Below are 23533 nucleotides of genomic sequence, written 5' to 3'. Positions count from 1 at the left end.
GCTATTTTTAGTGGTAGCTCTAAGCCTATACTCTCTAAAACAATTCGAGCCTCTTTCTTTTCATTTTTCTGGCTAGAAACACAAATTTAGGCAGTGATAGACACGGGAGGAGCATCCACAGGTTGTGTAGCTCCGTTAGCATCGATTCCGCCACCAGCACCACGTCTTACACGTCTCGGAAACCCACCACCGTCACCATTTGCTCTGTTTGCATATCCTCCTCTATTGTTTCCCCTGTTGTTGCCATATCCGTTGAAATCGTTCCTGCCATAACCTCCTCCTCTTCCACCTCTAAAGCTCCCACGACCCCTTCCACCTTCGTTTCTGTAGCCTGTGCCTACACCAAACGCTGCGCGTCCTCTATGATTCCCTGTTTCAACAACGAATGATGAATTAGATCTGTTAGGTTCATGAGAGTTTCATTCCTCTTTTTAAGTGTTGAAAGCCAAACTTGCCTCTTGCCGTCGATCGTTTTTCCTCGATAACTACTTTCTGCCCACTGAGTATGATAGGTGATGCCTATAAAGCCCCAAAGTATACATATCAGTAACAGTTGAGCAGAGTCTAAAGAATATTACTAGTAACACCATTTGTTATTACCTCGATTGCGCTTTGCATGGAACTCGCGGATTCAAACTCAACAAAGCCAAAACAGAATCCCTGTAAAGCACAAACTCAAAAGGGTGCAGATCAATAATTAATATATCTGTTAAGCAATACTTAAGGTGGGAGTCTTCCTACCTTCTGGCTTCTTACTTGAATCCCGTTGGTCCTAATAGGTCCAAACTTCTGGAACTCATTCTCGAGCAAGGCTGGTGTTGCATCAAGCGGCAATCCCTTAAGATAGATGGATGGACCTGGGGCTGTTACGGAATCAAGAAAGATTGAAGCTAAGCATGTTTACCGTTAAGAGAACAAGGAATAACATGAGGCAAAAGCAAATGAATTTACCTCTTTCATTGTCTTGATCGTTCCCATTTACCGCTACATTTGCTCTTGAATCTGATTTCTCAGACAACGGTGTTGGTAGAGGGACATGAGTGGCTTGATCTTCTTGTCTTTTTGGTTCCACCACCTTAGTTGGAGTTCTAGAAGCAGACATAGGTGCAGCATTCTCTTTCATAACCATCACCTACATATTATAATTACATACACCAATGAAATGGCGTTAAATCTTGAGGGCAGAGTAGCCCAAAATCTCACAGCAGCTTGATAAAGAGGAGATACTACACAACCCAAATGTAAGTTACTTACAATGGATGCATAAGATCTCTTTGGAACTTCGCCAGCCCTAGAAGAATCAGACTCTCCAACCTTGTGCACATCATGTGGAGCTTCATGAACTATTCCAGGCGCAGGAGCGTCTTCTGCCACTGATACCTGTTCCTCTTCAGTGGGAGTGAACACTTCAGGAACATTAATGCTCTTCGACTGCTCAACAGCATGATTCTCTTGAACATATTTCTCCTGAACAAAGTCTTCTGGAATGTCTTGAGCAGCATGTGGATCTAAGGCACAAAAAGATTTAAGATATAAAGAAACTTGAAGGACGCATACACAAGTGGGTGGCTAGGTGCAACTTACCCTGGTGAACGTTGACAGGAACTTGGATGTTATTCACAGGAATCTGAGTGCCACGCACGGTTGTAGCGTCATCAATGTATCGGAACATATCATTCAAGACAAAGTACCCAGTCTCCTGTCGGGCAAGGAAGAAGGTCTGAGTAAACGTCCTCCTGACACCATCTGTCCCCGTCAGATACCCAGTCACCAGTAGGAGAAAACCACCGCCGTAAGACTCTTGCGTGTCCACAGTAGCAATCTCGGCACTGAGTACACCAGATCCAAGTGCCAGTATCTTCTTGTCAATAGCCTGCTCACTCACATACATACACACTCGTATTCAGCAACACCTTCCCACAGAATGCAAAAGTAAGTTAGTAGACGACTCACTTGCAAGGTGGAAGTAATGCTCATTGTACCATTATCTTCAGGGCGGCCTAGCTTGCTAATCTCTTGGTAAAACCGGTGGACATGCTGAGGGGATTGATGCAAAATGTGATAATACTGATGCACAAATGTATTCCCAACCTGTAAACACGAAAACTTGAATTAAAAAAAAAAAAAAACCAACATCGCCATATAAGAAAAAAGAAAAGTGGATGATGACATACAATATCTGGAGTACAAGGTGGTGTTTGAGCTAACATCGCCATAGCTTTACTTTCCTCCTGGAAACAAACAAAATCCATCAGCAACAGTAATAGGATTAGATCGCATCTTCTGAGTGAGATCTGATCTAGAGAATCAAATTCAACTAGCTTTTATCCTAATCCCTCACTCGTCGTTATACCATTGCTCGAGCAGATTTCCGAGAAAGAAATTGTGAGTTTACTTACCTGAAGAAAAACGACGATTAACCAGAAAATCGAGAGAGGATCCTCTTGTTCTCTCGCTAAGCTGTGGCGCTGGTTAGGGTTTTAGAGCCGAATCTCGAATACAAGCCAGCGAGAGCGACCTGAGAGCACAAAAATGCTAAATGTACGCCTCAGATGTTTACTGCCTTCCTTTTTACTGGTATAAAAGAATTGAGTTAATGTACCAACAAAATTGCACTTACATGTATGTATATGCTATTTATAATATAGATGGTATCTAATTTAATTAAATTTCAAAAATAGTATTTCCTAAAATATAAAATGAAAAACGGAGAAATGTTATTTCACCTATATAAAAAAGAAGAAGATAAGTTGGAGTGTTTCAAAAAAAAAAAAAAAAAGTTGGAGTGCTCTTAGACTGACAAGATAAGTAAGATTTAGAATGGATTTTGTGCTTTCATTCACTTCCAACCGGCCAGTTTAGAACAAATTTGGTTGAAACCAATGACCTACAAAAAAAACAAGCCAATGAGCTTTTGGAGAAGGTGCACTTCCGAGAAAGCATTAACCCTTGTGCTAGCTACTACACCAGTCATACTTGTGCGCTGGTAGTTGGCGAATCTGTGTGGATTGTAGAGCAATTAATAGTATCACAATGAAGTATTGCCACTCTATACTCCATTTAGTTGATATGCTAGATGAGTTATATGATTCATTTATTTTTTCTAATATAGATTTGAAAACTAGTTATTTAATAGATTACCATGAAAGAAGATGATGAGAGAAAAACTGTTTCAAAACTAAACATGGATTATAAGAATGGCTAGTGATGTCTTTTGGGCTTAACTAATGCACGCTAGTGAGACAGATGAATTATGTCAGAAGGGCTTATATAAGATTGTTCGTAGTAATTTACTTTGATGGTATATTGATATATAGTCAAACCATGAATGAACAGTATGACATCTAAGAAGGGTTATAGACGTGATTAGTAAATAAACCTGCAAACTATAAAATGTCTTCTTTCTGGTACATATAACCTTCCTTTCTAGGTTTTGTTATGATCTCACACCGCATACAGGTGGACGAAGAGATGGTACAAGCCATAAGAGAATGGCTGGTCCTTAAAACCTTGAGTGAAGTAAGAAGTTTCCACGGCCTAGCTGGTTTCTATACACAGTTTGTGAAGCACTTCAGTTCCATAGTTCCCGCTCATTGAGATAATAAAGAAAAGTGTTGGATTTAATTGGAAACAAGAACAAGAGGATGCATTTCAAGCATTCAAAGAAAGGTTGTCCATCTCTCCATTGCTTATTTTACCCAACTTTCTAAAAACATTTGAAATAGAATGTGATACAATGAGGTCGGAATTGGTGACGTGCTGATGCAAGAGAAGAGGCCCATAGACAGTGCGAAACTTGGAGGAGCTAAGCTGAACTATCCAACTTATGATAAAGAAACATGGTGAGAGCTCTCCAAACATTGCAGTATTACCTATGGCCAAAGAAGTTTGTATCCACACAGGTCATGAGTCTCTCAAGCACTTGAAAGGAAAACAAAACTGAATAAAAGGCATACCAAATGGATTGAGTTTATTGAGACATATTCCTATGTCATTAGGTACACACAAAGTAAAGAGAATGTTGTTGATGATAAGTTCTGGAGAAGGTAAACTTTACTTTCATCTATAGAAGCAAAACACTTAGGAGTTGAGCAGATCTGAGTACACTATGACCATGACCCTAAATTCCATGACAAGTAGTCAAGTACCATGCAACTAGAAAGCAAGCATATGATAAGTTCTATCAAGTAGATGGTTTTTTTCTTCATGACAACCGTTGACGTGTGCCTGCTTGTTCTTTAACGGTATATGTTAGGGAAGTACATGGAGGTGGCATTATGGGACACTCTGGTGTGGCCAACACATTGAGTTCCTCACAGCGACACATCTACTGTCCAAGGATGATGTTGGATGTTGAGAGATTGCATGGACAATGTGTGGTTTTCAAGCAAGCTAAATCCAAAGCCAATTTCACAGTTTGTATACTCATTTACATATTCCTATTACACCATGGATTGATATTTCCATAGATTTTGTTATAGGATTTCGTAGAAATATGATGGTTCGAGATAGTATTTTGTAGTTGTGGGCATGTTTTCTAAGATGGCTTCAATTATAGTTTTCCAAAAGATCGATGATTCTACTGTAGTAGTGATTTTATTCTTTAGAGAGGTTGTTAGGTGCATGGATTGCATAAGACAAAAGTTTCAGATAGGGATGTTAAGTTTCTTAGTCACTTTTGGAAAACTTTGTGGGAGAAAGTGATATACGATGGATTTTATCACATTTAGACCATGACATATGATTTTTTTTAGAGTATAATCAATGGGTTTGGAGTATGTTTTAGAGTATTTTCAGGTTCATGTACGTTTTAAAGAACTTTGGTGATTTTAGAGTCTTTTGAGGTGCATAACTGCACTGATGCGTCAGAAGTTTATATATAGATGGAGACCTTCTCATAATGTGATTTAGCCCATATTCTGATACAAGATAGAGATTTAAGTTAACTTTCCAATTTCACCGGTTAGATCTAAAGTTATGCCCGATTTACTGAAGAGTGGTATATCTGCCTCGCGAGAGGAAGCTGTCGAGGAGATGAAGGAGTGTGGATCGACGACAGACCTCGATCGACACTGATGCCAGAAAAAGAGCTGAGTCTATTTCATTACCGACTTAAGCCCAGAAGTCACCAACAAATTACCGAAATGCCCCTTGCAGACTAAAACCCCTATTTATGTGTTTTTTAAGCCATTGTTGACGGCTACGCTTTCTATGCTTTATTCTATTCTTTGTTCTTAGTTTTAGGTTAGGAGAGAAGAGAGGAAATCCTTCAGATTCCTCTTGGAAATCCATTGGTTTGGTTTTATTTATTTTATATATATTCATCTATTTATTTATGATTTCTGTGACAAACGCCATGTTTGAATAGATCCACCTGTTAGATCTAGGTTTCCTAGGGTTTTTATGTTCCGATGAAATATAGAATTTATAGGGTGATTAATTAGATCTTTCACATAATTGGAATTATTGCTTGTGTTCTAGAGTAGCTAACTAGAACTATGATCATAGGATAGTTAAGCGCACACGACAACATAGTCTATTACCTGAATTAAATTCTGCTGGGGTAGGATTGCTAGAAACATGCGACGGTTGATCTAGTGAAACTAGTGACTCAGTCGATCAGATCGGTAACATTTGCCTAAGGAAGTGTTGATAGACACTCATTCAATAATATTGATCGACACTCGATCCATGTTGACAGACAGCTGAAACACTGGACTTAGTCAATAAATTAGACTCACAACAAGATCTGGCTATCTTTTGCATTAGAGATCGAGTTCTAGGATCAACCCTTAGCATCTATAGATTGAGTTCCGATAACCTGAATGAAAACATAAGTCTAGCACCCATCTTTCCATCAAACAACAAACTTCTCCATTTACTCTATTGCTTATTTAGTGCTCTATATTATCTGACCTAGCTTGATTTGAAACTCAAGTCTATTGTGTAAGATATCGGGTCTCTGTGGATACAATTATTAAGTAATACAATCGATCTCTTATTTGAGAGAGTTGCTATTGGGGTAATTTGAGCACATCATATTTGGTGCCGTTGCATTGGACTCTGATCACCATTAGACTAGGTGTAGGATTTTGTCTAAGTTTTTTATTTTTAGTTTACTTGCATAAAATTTGTTCTTGTGTTTTAGGTACATACATCTTAGTACCAGGAAGCAATGAGAAGAGGCTTTGTGGGTTCTTCAAAGAAGGAGCCTATTGATTCATGCACAATCCATAAGTCTAAGAGAGCAGTCAACACCCTCCAAGCAGCGATCGATAGAAAAGAGAATCAAGTATCAACCAACACCTACACCTCGTTGTCGTTTGACACCAACACCTCATTGTCAATCGACACTAACACCTCGTTGTCGATCGACACCACTTGCACAGAGACAGAGATGGTTGAGGTACTCATACTGACTATTGATGAGAATGGGGTCTTCCGAGATAAAGAAGGCCGTGCTCGCAACAATGCAGGACAACATATTTATACATAAGGGCTTTAGTCACTAATGCTATTACTGTTGCTGAGAAGGACAACTTTAAGCTGAAACCTATATATATCACTATTATGGGTCAGTGTTCTTTTCATGGATTCCTCATGAGCAACCAATGGCTTATATCATCATGTTTGAGGAATTGGTATCATTTATCTTCAATGGAGTCTCTGAAGGCCACCACTTCTGCAAACTCTTCCCATCTTCTCTTGCTGGAAACGAAGTCCGATGGTTCAAGAAGTTTCCACCAGGATCTCTCACTGCCTGGAATGACATCACAAACGCCTTTCTCAACATCATTCTCTATAATGTTGCATCAAATCTAGAGATAAAGATGAAGTTTATGCTGAGTTATCAGATTATCGACCCTATTTTCTTTTTGATAATCCAGATAATCCGGACACCCTGGAGGGAACCCGACTAGCGCCTAAGTACACCTTCGCAGAAGGCATCCTGGAGGGCCGCCTTTTTCACCCCATTTTAATCGACGGTGGCTAGGTCAGTCGCTTGGTTATTGCCGACCCTATTATAGCAGAGAGAGATGAACAATGTGGATATGGAGAGCCGAGCATAGTAGATGAATCTGGCACTGGTGATCCGACCTTAGCATCGATCAACACCACGACCTCAGCATCGATCGACACAGACTCCTATTGTCGATCGACACCTCTTGAAATCCTTGAAAGATCGAGTTGTACTCACGACATTGCAGACTCGTCACTGAAGAGAACCGATGTATCAAGTTGTTATCTTTCTCTAGATGGAGACAAAGAAATCACTATAGAGGATTTCTTGGAGGTAGAGAAAAGCTTGAATATTTGGATTTTTGATAGGGATGTCAATATGTAAGATTTTTTGGAGCTGGAAGAATGGCTTGACTCAGAGGAGAAGCTTGATGACGATCGGCACACTACAAGAAAAGTTCTAGAAAAATTCGTCAAAGGCTAGCATCGATCGACACCACACGCCTGATATGATGTTTTCACATATTAGCACTTTTTCTTTCTTGACCTTCAAAAATTTCCTCAACATTATATAATAAAGAAAACACCAAATTATATATAGTAAAAACTCTATAAAATAATAATATTGAGATTATGCTATTTTATTAATTTATAAAAAAATATTTTGATTTTTTTCTATTTTGAATATTTTCATTTATAGAATAAGAATTTTTTTTATTTTATCGTATATACATTAATTAAATTTGAGAAATTTGACTTTCATATTGTTTTATTATATTATTGGGAAGTTTACTAGAATGTTACATATTTTAGGTGTATTGACTAGAATGATACAGATCTTTTTTTTATTACTAGAATATTTTCGATACCAAGCGTACCCTTTTTTTACGTTATGAGAAAAAACGTATTTACGAGAATGCCATTACTTTTCGCTGCCACGTAGGCAAAAAACCGGCGCCACGGAGGAATTCGCGTCCGTATTTTCATTAAGTCAGCTGTTAAGCGATAGATTTGTAGTTACGGCCGATTTATCTTTACGTTACGGCTGACTTAATACATACGACTGACTTAAGTGAAAGTGGCTGACTTAAAACTATAAGTCAGCTTGCCGATACAACTGATTTACAGAAATCCGGCTGAGTTATGTGACCACGGCTGACTTAATGATACAAATGACGGCTGACTTATACATCGGCGGTTTGATTTCTGGAAAATTTGGCTGAGTCGTGGTTAAGAAACGGCTGAGAAACTTTTTTTCAGCTGAGTAAAGGAACATGGATGGGCTGGGTTATTGAAGCCACGGCTGAGTTATGGGATGCTGTTACGACTGGGTTTGTATTAGTCAGCCGTTAAAGCATGGATAAACAGTAAACTCAGCTGCTTTGCGGCTGACGTATGAGCGAAAGATTAATTACTAGAATGTTCTCGTTTGATGGCTGATTTACGTAACGATACGGCTGACATATGGTTGTTCATCCTTATTGCGGCTGACTTACTGTCAAAAGATTAATTACTAGAATGTTTCCATGTATCGGCTGACAAAGTGTAAAAATGATGGCTGACTTATTTTGGCTGAGTTACTGATTTGTTTGTCGGCTGATTAACCGATGTTCCATGTCATCTGCCATGTCATCAACTCGGATTTGACATGTCATCACTAACGGTCGCCCAATTTACAACTGAGTTACGAGACCTTTCAGTTGTCTTCTTCATCTTATTTTTGAATGATTACACAGCCTTTCTTTTCTTCTTCATCATCTCAGTTATCTATCCTCTTCATCTTTCTCATATGGTAATGGATCCCGTTATTATTGTTTCCGGTAAATGGATTATGAAAAAACGATATGTATTCAACGTCGACAGTAGAGGGTGTAGAGTTCTTCATTTAGGTGAGAAAACTAAACTTGAAGATTTCACAAAGTCTGTCATCGACGATTACGGTTTGAATGATTTGAAGGTTCATATTCTGCTTAGCTACATGTTTTCGAATAAAACATTGAAAACAATGGCGCACAACACTCCACCAGTTTACGTGTCCAACACTCGACAATTGCAATGTTTTCTAAGCTTAAAGAAAAGCGAACAACTACGTCTCTGTGTGGAGATTACAGAGAAAAAGGATGACAGCTCAGACGTAGAAGCTTCAGAAGAAGAAGCTTCAGAAGAAGAAGCTTCAGAAGAAGACGCTTCAGAAGAAGACGCTTCAGAAGAAGACGCTTCAGAAGAAGAAGCTTTAGAAGAAGAAGCTTTAGAAGTTGAGTCTATAGAGAATGGGAGTTACGATGGTTGCAGTTTGGAGGATGAACAAGATGAAATTGAGAATGACTGCTTTAGTAACGTTGAAATACACGACGTAGCCGGAGAAGATGAAATAGGCAAAGAAAACGAAGAAGATGATGAATTTGAAAGTCGATTTGATATGTTCGATGACTCGGACGGTGCGTCATCTGAAGATGATAACTTCAGCACATACGGTGAGTCTCCTATCGAAGAAGACGAAGATTCACCAACGCTACCTTCCAAGAAGAGATATCAGAACTTCTTGATGAGCGAATCTAAAGGGAATCTGGAGGTTTTGAAGTTGGAGATGTCGTCGTTAGACCTTGCGGTAGGACAACGATACTTGACTAAAAAGCATTTGAAGAGACGACTGAAACTTTTTACAGTGAGGCATCAATTTGATTTTGATGTAGAAATATCAAACCTGACAACATACGTTGTTAAGTGTTGGGTTGATGGATGTACATGGAGAGTTCGTGCATCTACCGAAGGATTGTCCCCGCAGTTTTATATTCGTATTTACGACTCGGATCATGCATGTTCTGTAACTGAGCGTTCTAATCGATCTCGAAATGCAACACCGGATATTTTAGGAGAGTTGTACAAGAACTTTCTCGGCGACGTTGGTCCGGCCGTTCGCCCTGAGAGTGTCGGAATAGCTATCACTAAGCAGTTTGGTGTAAAGGTAATTATGTTAAAACGGCTGAGTTATGGTAGAGTATAGGCTGGGTTATTTTATGTTAGAAATGGCTGAGTTACAAAACTATGGTTGAGTTATGTTTACGTTGTGACCGTCTTAATGATATGATGTGGCTGAGTTATGTAAATTGTTTTTTCATGTGAGCAGATGGAATATTGGAAATCACACCGGACGCTTAAATGTGCAAGGGAAATCGATGAGGGCACACCTGAGTGTGGTTTTGAACTCTTGCCTTCTTACTTATACATGATAAGAAGGGCAAATCCGAATACAGTTACGCGTCTTCAAATCGATGAGCTTGGAAGATTCATGTATGTGTTTCTTGCGTTTGGTGCGAGCGTTAATGGGTTTCCTTTCATGCGCAAAGTTGTTGTCGTCGACGGTACGTTTCTTAATGGTAAATATAAAGGGACGCTACTCACAGCACTAGCTCAGGATGGTAACTTTCAGATTTTTCCAATAGCCTTCGCAGTGGTTGACACTGAAAATGATGATTCGTGGAATTGGTTTTTTACGCAACTAAAAGTGTTGATTCCTGACCAGGAGGGTCTTGCGATAATATCAGATAGGCATAACTCGATAGGGAAAGCAATTACAAATGTGTATCCGTTAGCTGCTCGTGGAATATGCACCTATCATTTGTATAAAAACATATTGGGACGGTACAAAGGAAAAGATGTATTTCGGCTGGTGAAGAAAGCGGCGAGATGTTTTAGAATGTCTGACTTTGATATGATTTTCGAGGAGATTGAAGCACTTAATCCTGATCTCCACGGCTACCTCGAAAGAGCTGATGTCAGACTGTGGACACGTGTTTATTTCCCGGGCGAGAGGTACAATTTGATGACTACGAACATAGCGGAATCAATGAACAGAGCATTATCGCATGCTAGAGGTCTTAACATTGTTCGAATATTGGAATCGATACGGGTTATGATGACCAGATGGTTTGCTGAACGAAGAGTGGATGCCAGATCGCAGTCAACCACACTCACGCGCGGTGTGGAGAAACTATTACAAGTAAGTCAGTCGTAACAGTAAAATAAGTCAGTCTTTAAATCTAATAAGTCAGTCGTTATATTGCATAAGCCAGCTTTATAAATAATAAGTAAGCCGTTTCACGAATATTGGGTTTTGTTAATAGGGACGTGTAAGTGCCTCCCGGGATTGGACGGTTCAAAGGATTGATGACCATCACACTGAAGTTAAATATGGCGCTGCTGGCGAGTCTTTGAATGTTGTTAATTTGGTTGAGCGAAAGTGCACATGTCGGCGTTTCGATGTCGAGAAAATACCATGTGTACACGCAATCGCAGCTGCAGAGGAAAGAAATGTTTCTCGTATATCACTGTGCAGTCCTTACTATAAAAGCACTTATTTAGCTAGCGCATACGCTGAATCGGTCATGCCGGTTGACTCAGCGCTACCTGTTCCAGATAACGTGGCTAACGTACAGTGCTTTCCACCGTTTATTCGTCAACAACCGGGAAGACCTAAAAAAAATAGGATGAAATCTGCTTTAGAAGTTGCACTTGCAAACAAACGTCCTAGGAAAGAGCACATATGTTCTCGTTGCAGTCAAAGTGGACATAATGCGAGAACTTGTCCGATATAAGCAATTGCTTTTCATGTTGTTTTGAAATACGGCTGGGTTTTGTGTTGTAATACGGCTGGGTTTTGTGTTGTAATACGGCTGGGTTTTATTTTCATTGATTTGCACAACGGCTGGTTTATTATTTGTAATACGGCTGGGTTTTGTGTTGTAATACGGCTGGGTTTTTTTGTATTGTGGTTGGGTTTTTATTTTCATTGATTTGCCCGCTTCCCATTACTCAAGAGAGACACAGACATCGAAAAACGAAATGTCCGTACTTAATTGCCCTACGTTACGTAATAGCCCCTACGTAATTATTGATTATAAAGTGGAATACGAAAGTAGCGAATTAAATTAAGAGAAATTAATCTTCATTGGCTGAGATAATGTTACTCACACGCCTAATAATTGTCGTGATTTCTAATGTCAGCTCTTTTATTCAAACGCAGTTGAAAAAAACTTCCCCGCTAGAAACACGAAACGTCGCGAAGTCAACTAAGGCTGAGTTATTGTAATACACGGCTGAGTTATGGATTAAATTCCCGCTCAAAATAAGAAATAAGAAACGCCGCGATACGAAACTACAACCGTTAACTGCAGATAAATAAGGTACTTCTCAAACAATTACACATCTTCAACTCTCTATCTTTTACACAACTGTCCTCTCAGAGAAAATGGAATATTTCCCTCTGCTTGAATTGCCTGAAGATCTTCAGGCAATGGTGGTTGAACGTGTGGCCCGTAACTCCTTCCAAGATCTCTACCGCCTCAGAGCATCGTCCAGGTCGATGAAGGCGTTAGCAGAGATGCGTAGGGTATACCATTATTTCGATGTGTTATCCTTTCCCTGGGGTCTCATTATGCCATCTCAGTTGTTGAAAACTTGCTACGCTGAGAACAATCCAAGCACAATTTATGTAAAGGGTGTACAGTTTTTCTACTCATACGATGAGCAAGATTATGGCCTTTCTCTCCTCAAGCGTGCAGCAGATGCAGGATATGAGCGTGCAGTGTATACACACGCTATGACTCAAGCAATCTTTTACGGTGATGCGCAGTATTTTCGGAGAATTCCAAGAGCAACTGTTGACAGGGTCGGGAAACTTGTTCGAGATGCGAAATGGGGATGGGGTTTGTGGCATACTGACGAGTTCCGTCAAATTAAGGCCATGTTCACTTCTACTTATGTTCCGTCCTTCTACCTTTGCCAATGTGCAAATGTTGTGGACCGACAATGTCTCTGCCTATGGCACATTGATGTGACTAAGGACGACAACATGTGTGAGCGCTGTTTCTGGATCAAAGAGATTTCCTTGTTCTTTCGTGATTTTGAACCGATAAGCCTGTTTAGGGACACAAGTAAGTGGTGAAGATGTCTCTGCATCAGAATCTTATCTTTTTTATGTTTTTTGCTATGCCATTATGTATGTCGAACAAAAAAATTATATATTCTGTTTTTATGGCTGACTTATTTTCTTATGGCTGAGTTATTTTCATCTTATGGCTGACTTATTTTCATCTTATGGCTGAGTTATTTTCATCTTATGGCTGACTTATTTTCATCTTATGGCTGAGTTATTTTCATCTTATGGCTGAGTTTTGATTGTTTTTTGATTGTTAGAAATATGACTGTTTTTTGATTGTTCACCTAAACGTTAAGACTGATATTATTACATGTTACGGCTGAGTTGTTGTTTCGGAAGAAATTAACAACGGCTGAGTTAAATCCGAGTTACATAAACATAGACTGACTTATGAGTACAGAATCTGAGTAAACAAAGAAGTAGTAGTAGCAACTAATACATTTAAGACTTCATCCTAAGACATTCAATAATTTTTATGATCTCAGTTATGTCTTTCTTCATATCATCTAATTCTGCTTTTATAGCGGCCAAATCCTGCTCTATCGTCGCGAGTTTGTTTGCCACAACTACAAACTCTTCATCATGTGCTTCATCAAGCCATTTGAAAACATGGTTTTGACCCGAATTTGCTCCACATCGATAAAATCTTCTACCCGGATTCTTTATTGTACCTGACGTTAACACAATGGTAGCAGCTCCACAGTCGCACGTCCTTGGAATTCCACGCTGTAGATCCATCTAATTTATACATCATAGCACACAAAAATAATGCAAAATCGAACAAGGCCAAAATACAAAAAATAATTCAAAATCGATTTTGGACGAAAGAGACTTACTTTAGGTTTTAGAAGTCGACTCTGGTTTTTCCTTTATCTTTTACTTGTAAATATTGGAAATATAATAGGGAAATCATATTAAATATAAAGATCACGCGTGTCCAAATAAAATAAACATATAATGACCTCGATATCGTAAATTACTCGGACATGCGTGTCAGGACATAACTCGACACTGAGTTAAATTATGTATGACTCTTTTGGCCAACTTTTATTTTTCGACATCATTAATTATTAACAATGTTACGGCTGAGTTTTATTCTTCGGCATTATTAATTATTAACAATGTTACGGCTGAGTTATATTTTCCGGCATTATTTACTTTACACAAGGAAAAAAAAAGAAATCATTTTCTTCCCAACGCGAAAAAAAAAAGCTCTCGACGACAGGCGATTTCGATACGAAGGTAAAACCGAAGCCTCTCTTTTGCAGATTTGTGGATTCAGCTTAGGTTCGATGATGTTTTCTTCCCATTCTTTTCTTGTTTGCAGATGCCTAATTCGCACAAACCTCATTTCTTGAAGCCTCTGCTTCCCGATTTCCACAGTGGCGTGGTAGACACACACTCTCTATTTCTCATGTGTATATGTTCCTATTTTAGAGTTTGCTTATCTTTGGCTTTTCTGACCTGCAGACAATACCACTTGGCTTCTTCTCACAACACATAGAAGGGAAGACAAACCGGAAAACATGGAAACTAAGATCGGACGCTACAGATCAAACTTGGGAAGTGATACAAGAAGGCAGGAGACTCACCGGAGGTTGGAAAGATTTCACCACAGCACATGACCTTCAAATCGGTGACATTGTCATCTTCAAACACGAAGGAGATATGGTGTTTCATGTCACACCATTTGGTCCTAGCTGTTGTGAGATTCAGTATACACATCCTCACATCATCAAGGAAGAAGCCGATGCGGATGATGCTCCTTCTTTCTCATTTGACTATTGTTTTCAGGCTGAGGTCACTGCTTCGAATCTAAAAGAAGACAAACTTGTGAGTCGATTTTCAGTTATAGACCATATTTAGTTAGTTATTAACATATGGTTTGATCTGTTCAGTGTCTTTACGTTCTGTGTTTGCAGTATTTAGTTAGTTATTAACATATGGTTTGATCTGTTCTGTGTCTTTACGTTCTGTGTTTGCAGTATCTTCCTGAGGGAGCTACGACTTGTACTGCTTTGAACAAACAATGCCAAGAGATAATACTTGTCAACAAAGAGGGAAATTCATGGACTGTGAGTTTGCGATTTAGCGAAGCAGACGGCATGTATTACATCAGAAGAGGCTGGAGAAAGTTCTGTCGTGCTAACAGATGCGCCATAGGAGACTTATTTGTGTTCAATGTGGTTGGAGATGGGAAAACTACTCCACTAATGTGTGTATGTCCGGAAAGGGAAGAGTGATTTTGAACCTAAACTTATGTATGTCGAACCAGAAATTTATGTATGTCTCTTTTTATGGCTGACTAATATTCATATATGGTTGGGTTATTGTTTGATTATGATTAACGTAACGGCTGACTTCCACTGAACGTTATAACTGAGTTATTAAAACGTTATGACTGACGAATACTCATATTATGGCTGGGTTATTGTTTGATATGACTTAATTAACGTAACGGCTGAATTGCAGTGAACGTTATAACTGAGTTATTAAAACATTATGACTGACGAATACTCATATTATGGCTGGGTTATTGTTTGATAGTGACTTAATTAACGTAACGGCTGAATTGCAGTGAACGTTATAACTGAGTTATTAAAACGTTATGACTGACGAATACTCGTATTATGGCTGGGTTATTGTTTGATTATGAATTAATTAACGTACTGGCTGAGTTGCATTGAACGTAATAGCTGAGTTACTAAAAACATTGCGTCTAAATTATGATTACAACACATGACTACGCAAAGAAATAGTGCCAAAATATGGCCATACCAAACCCACAAACCACCACTGGAAACATCAAACACTTCATCTTTTCCGCTTTACCGAGTTCTTTCTCCAACCGACCAACGTCTACTCTCAGATCTGATATGCCTTTGGTCATGTCACTCATCACCGATTTCATATCTTCTACCTCTTCCACCAAGCACTCGTCCGCCCATTTGAATAAATGTCTCTGATTTCACCAACATGCCCAGCTCTTAGTATCACATTGACAGTATAATGAATAAAATTAAAAATCAAACCTTAATATATCCTTTGCGACAGCAATAGTACAGTCTTCCTGGATTAGCCCGTGATGCAGATGTACATAATTCAGCGGGTTCACCACACCAACACTGTTTCGGCGTTCCTCTTTCCACATGCCGGCGGTGAAAGTAAGTGTTACCAGACACAGATGATGAAGAAGACATTTTCTTTGAATGAAAGAGAAATTGGTGTGAAAGACAAAGTTAAAACAATAGTGGTAGTAATATAAAATCATTTTTTTTTAAATTCAAATAAAGAGGAATAATTTAAATTAATAAACTATTAAATGCCTCGATATTAGGTTTGAGCCGTATTTTTCCACACACGTGATGCACTTTAATTATGACGAATACTCAATCAAATCAAGAAATACGAAAGGTTCTTTATTATTTTATCAAACACTTAAGTTGAATTCGTATTACGGCTGTGTTAGCGTCTATATTTTGGCTGAGTTAACGTAGACGTATTGACTGAGTTACATTAAAAATAACAATACCTCGATTATGTAAATAATCCGATACATGCGTGCCAGCCGTATAATAATGAGTCTCGATATTCTCAATGCAATGCAAACGAAATTTCTCATGCACATAATAATAAGAGAATAAAGGTCTCTAATAATAGTAGTCTCGATAATGTAATGACGGCCATAATAATGAGTCTCGATATTCTCAATGACGATGGAATTTCTCGCACGTATAATAATAAGAGAATAAAGGACTCTAATACTGGTCTCGATTAAGTAATGGCGGCCATAATAATACATGGAAAATAGCGTTAACTTTGGCTTTGTATTTTTACAATATAAGGCTGAGTTATTAGTATCTTAATTCGTATTACGGCTGAGTTACTTAACTGAAACACTGACGTTTGACGCAAACAATTCCGGCTGAGTTAAACAACTTTATAAAACCTTAACGGCTGAGTTAAACAACTTTATAGAAACTAAACGGCTGAGTTAAACAACTTAATAGAAACTTAATGGCTGAGTTAAACAACTTTATAGAAACTTAACGGCTGAGTTAAACAACTTTACAAAAACTTGACGGCTGAATACAAACAAAAACAACAAATCAATTTCTAAAACCAAAATTATCAGGACCAAATTCTTCAAACATGTGGACAAGATCACGCCAAACTCTAGTTAGCATCCACGCAGGCTTCTCACCCCCATGTGCCCACCTCCTCTTCAAGAGGCGCATCTGACAACGAAACACCGTTCTGGCCACCAGATTAAAATTTGTCCAAACTTGAAAATTATATCTTCGTGCCCACGTGCGTTTGCGCTACAACAAAAAACCAATTTCCAAATGTAAGTGCTGTTATTATGTCTAATATCAAAAACAATTCAAAGATGTTGTCCTTACAGCGAGTTGAAGAAACCAGCGTTCCTTAAAATGATCGGGAATGGCGCGCCATGTCGGCCAATCATGAACCCATCCTTCTGCTAAAATCGACGGGATGGCCAGGGAGAGATCGCTTAGAAATTTAAACCAGATTACGCTGTCAAGCAAGACACCCGGGCCAGGGTATAGAACGGGAAGGTTTTCACGATTTTCAGAGTTTAGTATCTCATTGACTCTGTTCTCTAACCTTTCTGAATAACCAGGAACAATCATAACTTTGTAAGGCGATATAGAGATATTGTTTAGGTTTTCTAGTGAGATAAGGCGAGAAGGTGCAAGAGAAGGGGGCTATATATAGGGGAAGTATAGAACATTAAAGGTCGCGAGATAAAATATCTAAAATTTTCGCGCCATATGTAAATATTAACTTACACTAACAGGCTGAGTTATTAAGACCTTTACGGCTGATTTGTTGTTTGCCGTTTAGGGTATAGGGTTTAGTTATTTAGGGTTTGGGTTCCGAATAAGATTGTTTAGGGTTATGATTTATGATGTACGAACCACAAGATATGATAAATATCACAAATTCATAATAAATAACACAATAACAGTTTACGTGTTTTGAATCATGCTCACACCTCATATCACTGCCTAGAGTTTTAGGTACTCGTAAGAGACAACATATACCTCAAGATTATAATCGATTCCAAACTCGTATAGTCAACAAAGATCATGCTCACACATTGAGTTATTATTAATTATTTTGATAATTGGACTTTATATATAACATTCGAATGAAAAATTATTAATTATTTTGATTCTAGGGTATGTTTGAGGTATGACTGAGTTATCAATGAGTACTGGCTGAGTATTACTAATCGATACGACTGAGTTATTACAGCAGTTATCCAAAGTCAAATAGTTAACATAACAACAAACACAGGTTCACAAACAAACACAGTTTCATTATGAAAACAAATTGTTCATTCCAACATTTCCTCCTTCCTCGAGGATATCTGCTGCCATCTTCACCCGTAACCCTTGAATATTACTATCGTTTATGCCATCAAAAGTTACACCAAGCGCTAGACACTCCACAAACTTCAACGAATAAACCCCACAATCACCTGACATGTTGTTTTGTGGAATGTATCTTTTGCTCCTCCGTCTGAATGCGAACCTCTTCCTAGAATGCTTTCGGAGATCGGCAGGAATAAGCTCATTCAACATCCAGGGAAGCATCTCCAGTAGAGGTCTAAAAGCATTTAGCATTTTTTGCTCACTTTCGGGTGTTGACTCTCCATAGATTGGATCGTAGCAATCTATCTTCTCCTTGATCAGATCCACGTGAAACGCCACCCAGTGATTACCGCCGGTTTGAAGACATCCGTACACGTGATCCACATCTGCATACCACTTCAAGTTTGTTGTAAATTCTTCGGGGAATCTCCCGTTTACCAACGCTTCATAACCACTGTCTTTGAACTTGAACGAAGCAGGTTTCATCCTGAACTGCCTGTAATCGAGGGAAGCCCAAGAACTTAACAACCAAGGGTCTATGAAACCAATCCGCTTGGACCAGAATGGAGTGGGATCTCGCATGGACCTTTGTATGAGGACGTTCATATACGCAGCGATATGCTAGACAAAGAAAAATAATAAGTCAGCCATAATATAATGAATTAAATATATAAGTCAGCCTTTATAGAATATATAAGCCAGCCTTAATAAAGACTTACATTATCAAACACCCATCCATATTCTTTGTCAGGCCACGGTCTTTCATGCATGAGTATGCTGTAGAAGTCACTCTCATGATCAGCTGAGGGTTCTACTGGTTTATCTTTAGGTGCTGGTGGTTTGGGTGGAATTGCCTTAATGTGTTGCTTCAGTTTTTCCAGTCGCGCCGGATCAACAGGTGCGCAAGGGTCGTATATTACTGATGAAGGCGTAATGTTCTTCCTCATGCAAGTCGTCTATTGTCTCCAATGTACGGAAAATCTGGTGCTGAATCAAGGTTCGTCAATGAAAACCCTTGTGGAGATAACTTAACTGATTTCTCCCGAAGTTCCTTTATCACGGAAGATCTAATCAATTCAGCTGGCTCGACATCAGACTCCGCCGCCAATGCGTTATCTTCCGCAAGAATTTCGTCGTTGGTCACAACACAATCCTCAGTCCGCTGTAACTCAGCCTCTTCTTCTTTCTTCTTCTTCGGTAACTCAGCCTCTTTTTCCTTCTTTTTTTTCTGTAACTCAGCCTCGTCTTCCTTCTTTTTCTTCTGTAACCCAGCCTCTTGTTTCTTTTGTAACTCAGCCGCTTTTCTCTTCTGTTTCTTCTCCTCGTTCTCTTTTTTCTTAGCCTCTTGCTTCTCCTTCCTCTTCAACGCAGCCTCTGCCCGCTGTGCTTTTTTCTTATCCTCGATAGCCTCATCCTTTACAGTAACAGTACGCTTGGCCTTGCCCCGTAAGCCGCGTCCATAGGCTGGAACGTTGGCATCCTTACCATCCTTAGCATCCTTAGTAATCTTTGCAGGAGAAACACTGATGAAATCAATTTCATTAAAATCATCACCCAAAATCCTTCTCACCACTGTATCCTTCTCAAGCTCCGAATTCTTCTTTGCAGGGGTCTCAGCTAACGCTGGACTTTTGACTGACTTCTGCTGTTTCTGCTGCGCCGGCACCGGACTTTTGACAGCCTTCTCCTTCCGCTGCGGCGGCACCGGACTTTTGACAGCCTTCTCTTTCTGCTGCGGCGGCTCTGGACTTTTGACAGGCTTTTTCTGCTGCCGCGGTTCTGTCACTGGAGTTTTTACAGACTTCTCCTCCTGGGCCTGCGGTTCTACCACTGGACTTTTGTCCGACTTTTCCGGTGGCGACCTCCTACGAGGTGATGATGTCACCGATAAAGATTTTTCTACGCCGGCGGAGGAGAGTTTAGCATCGTTGTCGGGAATTTTCCTTTCCCCCAAAACTTTCAGACTCTGCTGCACTACAGCTTTCACCACGTTATCTAGGGTCTTCTCGTCCATCACTGGCCGGTTCCGGTCAAAATCGTAAGCGTCAAATTTTGCTGAAATATTCTGCAGAGCACTCACAAGATTCGTCAGAGTCGCTTTGTCCAATACAGCTTCCTCCTCGCTAGAACCCTTTCTCGTTTCAGCAGCTTCTTTCTTCTGCTTCTTTGTTGATGGCTCAGCTTCTGATGAAACTCCCTTCGTTTTCTTCTTCTTCTTCTCATTCCCCTTCCCCTGCTCATCCCTCTGTACTTCCCAGAAACCTTTCACGTATCTACCTGCGTGTATGTCTTCTACCAACCTAACGAGTTGTGGGTCGTCAGGTTCATCCGACCATACAGGAAACATCTCTTCAATTGACTCCTTCATAACCATTCTCCTCAAACGGACCTGCAACACCAGTTTATCATAAACTCAGCCATCAAATAACACAAAACCAAGCCATCAAATAAATTAATTCGGTCACAATATAAAATAAACTCAGCCATCAAATAGACTAATTCGGCAACAATATAAAATAAACTCAACCATTAAGTAGCTGTTAACTCAGTCGTATAAGTAGCAGTTAAACATTACCTCGCCATGATCTTTGATTTCGTCAGACAAGACAGTATCAAAACTTGAACGTGTACGCCTTCCACCCCATCGCAAAAGAGGAACGTCTTCATTGTTGACCACTCTCCCAAACTTCTCACCGAAACAGACGATGGACTCATACGCCCAAACCAATAAAACGTCCTTCATGCCGCTTACTGTGTATGACTTTCCATCTGGAGACAGTGTTTTCAGAGAGTCAACAAGAACTTCGTATGCAGTCCGACCCCATGGATACGACCTCATGGCTTCATCGTCGAATACCCTTATTGCACTTTGAAAGGGTATCCTTGAATTGTGATGCAAACAGTACAGTCCCATGGCTTGAAGAAATAACATCCCCAACCACTTACGCTTTTCAAAACTCCAACCAGGACAGAACTCTAATGCTGCCTTCAGCTCATCATACTTGGGTCCCATCCCAAGCGGCACCTTCAACTCCTCCCAAAACTCTTTGTATTGATCAGGTTCAAAACTTTCTGTTGGCAATGGACCTGTGTTTAACCCAGTGATCTCACCAAACTCGAGCAAGCTAAACCTGATAACATCATCAACCACAACAGACCATATCTCCTTTTTATGCACTCGCAGCTGTCTACATAGCAGATAGTGTACGGTCCTACCAGACCAAATGCTTTCGCGTGAAAGTAGCCTAGCAACTACTCCAATGGGAGAGTTCACCAGTTCTTCCCACACATCGAGTCCTATTGTTTCTTTAATGTGGGGGAAATGTCCTGCACGGAAATTATGATTGATATCTTTACCTTCTAGGTTAGAAGGGTAAAGTCTTGGAGGGTAATCACGTGGTTCGACTTGACTAACATCCATCTGATCATATAACACAACAATAAATCAGCCACAACATAAAAATAACACAGCCATATCATAATATTAAAATATATTAGGTCATATATATAACTCAGCCATAACATAATAATTACTCAGTTATAACATAACCATAACTCAGCCATAACATAATAATTACTCAGTTATAACATAACCATAACTCAGCCACAACAAAAAGCCCTAATTCAGACACAACAAAAGCCTAGACAATCACATATCTCAGCCGCAACATAACCCTAACTCAGACACAACAAAATCCTCGACAAACCCATAGCACAGTCAACATAACCCTAACTCAGTCGCAACAAAAACCTCGACACACCCATATCACAGCCTCAATATATAACTGACCCACAAACTCAACCAAAATACAATATATAACGTCGCGACATCTTACCGGAAAAGATGAACTCGTTGATGAGAATGCGGTGAAGGCGATTTCGTACAGACGACGGTTTCTAAAAACTCCGACGAGACAGAGTTCAACGACAGAGAGTTATAGAGAGTTCAACGACAGAGAGTTGGAGAGAGTTCGAAGAAGTAAAGAACAATGTCGACGAGGGTTTCGAAGGGTGAGACGATTTCGGTTTGCGGTTCCTTCTTCGACACAACACAGTTCTTCGTGTTCTTTTCTTTTTTTTTTTTACAAAACCGTATGTATGATAGTGATAGTGATAGTGATAGAGACGGTTTGGTTTCAAAAAATAACTGATGTGATGTGGATTTTAAATAACTGATGTGGCTTTGATCTTTAAAATTAGTTTCAGAAAATAAAACATAACAAAAGCCCCTTATTGTAAATTACTAGGAAAGAGAAAACATTCTAGTAATAAAACAAAGATATACAACATTCTAGTAATAAACCATAAAATGTGTAACATTCTAGTAATTTTCTCTATATTATTTGGTGTATATGTTTACGTTTCATAGAATTTAAATGTGGTTTTAAATATAGTTTTACTAAATATTATCAAAATATATTGAAATTTCCAGAAAAATATAGATAATTTCATTATGAATATAAAACCAATAATATAATGTTTATTTTGTACTTATATAAAATGTATATATGTGGATTATTAATTTATGATTTTAATGAGACTATACATTTACATAGATTTTTTAAAAAAAAAGTATTATTTTATTACATTTTATTTTTTGTGTCATATTTTAAACCGGCACAATTCGGGATAGAGGAAATTTGTTAATTTATAATGTTTGTTAATTTATCGAGTATCAATTTATAGAGTTTCTACTTACATTGATTTTCCTCCTCCATCTACGAAAAACACCTAAGTTGAAAGGAAACAACAATTATATTCCATAGAAAAATAAACCTCTGGAATACTTGGAATGTTTCAAATCTCAAAGAAAGCTTGACCAAAATACTTATCCATCACTGAAAAAAAGAAAGTCTTGCTCCTGAAACACAGCAGATAATGAGCTCAGTTGCATATCACTGAAGCTAGAGGGCGTAACTGCGTAAGGTTTCTATAATGTTAACATTAGGTAACTGGAGAGTTACATCAATAGAAGAACGAGCATGAAACGTGATAAACTAAAAGAAAGACAAAAAATCACCATTTCGAAGAGAAAACCTTTCAAGTCTGAGGTTGAGAATAGACAAACGACTTGAACACAACTCTAGGAAGACAACCTATAATCATGAGACACATGCATAGACCAAAACATAGACACCATGACATCAATCTCAATTGTCGGGTGAACATGAAAGAGACGAACTTCTGATTTCAAGATTCTGATTATTGCTTTTGTTACCGAAGTGAGACTTTT

The 23533-nt window shown here is 39.0% G+C and overlaps 5 protein-coding genes across 5 annotated transcripts; 2 read left to right on the top strand and 3 right to left on the bottom strand.

The window, feature by feature from the left end:
* Nucleotides 1-71: 71 nt before the first annotated feature.
* LOC106431034 (nuclear transport factor 2-like) lies at nucleotides 72-2615 on the bottom strand. The gene is made up of 10 exons (XM_013871828.3): nucleotides 2400-2615; nucleotides 2175-2231; nucleotides 1954-2091; nucleotides 1585-1873; nucleotides 1255-1508; nucleotides 952-1132; nucleotides 742-863; nucleotides 601-660; nucleotides 456-519; nucleotides 72-370 (listed from the first exon to the last, which is right to left on the bottom strand). The coding sequence occupies exons 2-10, from the start codon at nucleotides 2214-2216 to the stop codon at nucleotides 87-89; spliced, it is 1434 nt and encodes a 477-aa protein (XP_013727282.1). The 5' UTR covers nucleotides 2217-2231; nucleotides 2400-2615; the 3' UTR covers nucleotides 72-86.
* Nucleotides 2616-8755: 6140 nt separating this feature from the next.
* Nucleotides 8756-11555, top strand: LOC106431014. The gene is made up of 4 exons (XM_048735472.1): nucleotides 8756-9335; nucleotides 9414-9925; nucleotides 10088-10960; nucleotides 11085-11555. The coding sequence occupies exons 1-4, from the start codon at nucleotides 8756-8758 to the stop codon at nucleotides 11553-11555; spliced, it is 2436 nt and encodes an 811-aa protein (XP_048591429.1).
* Nucleotides 11556-14225: 2670 nt separating this feature from the next.
* On the top strand, nucleotides 14226-15202 carry LOC106431015 (B3 domain-containing protein REM10-like). The gene is made up of 3 exons (XM_048735471.1): nucleotides 14226-14288; nucleotides 14336-14731; nucleotides 14884-15202. The coding sequence occupies exons 1-3, from the start codon at nucleotides 14226-14228 to the stop codon at nucleotides 15139-15141; spliced, it is 717 nt and encodes a 238-aa protein (XP_048591428.1). The 3' UTR covers nucleotides 15142-15202.
* A 439-nt stretch (nucleotides 15203-15641) lies between these two features.
* On the bottom strand, nucleotides 15642-16098 carry LOC125576106 (uncharacterized protein At4g04775-like). Its single transcript, XM_048735470.1, has 2 exons — nucleotides 15931-16098; nucleotides 15642-15860 (listed from the first exon to the last, which is right to left on the bottom strand). The coding sequence occupies exons 1-2, from the start codon at nucleotides 16096-16098 to the stop codon at nucleotides 15642-15644; spliced, it is 387 nt and encodes a 128-aa protein (XP_048591427.1).
* A 2148-nt stretch (nucleotides 16099-18246) lies between these two features.
* LOC106431016 lies at nucleotides 18247-19247 on the bottom strand. The gene is made up of 2 exons (XM_013871815.1): nucleotides 19020-19247; nucleotides 18247-18921 (listed from the first exon to the last, which is right to left on the bottom strand). The coding sequence occupies exons 1-2, from the start codon at nucleotides 19245-19247 to the stop codon at nucleotides 18247-18249; spliced, it is 903 nt and encodes a 300-aa protein (XP_013727269.1).
* Between the last annotated feature and the right edge of the window lie 4286 nt (nucleotides 19248-23533).

This window comes from Brassica napus, chromosome A7 (genome assembly GCF_020379485.1).
Source record: "Brassica napus cultivar Da-Ae chromosome A7, Da-Ae, whole genome shotgun sequence".
Classification (NCBI taxonomy): Eukaryota; Viridiplantae; Streptophyta; class Magnoliopsida; order Brassicales; family Brassicaceae; genus Brassica; species Brassica napus.
The sequence above is the reverse complement of the archived record's forward strand: the minus strand, read 5'-3'. Positions and strand labels throughout refer to the sequence as shown.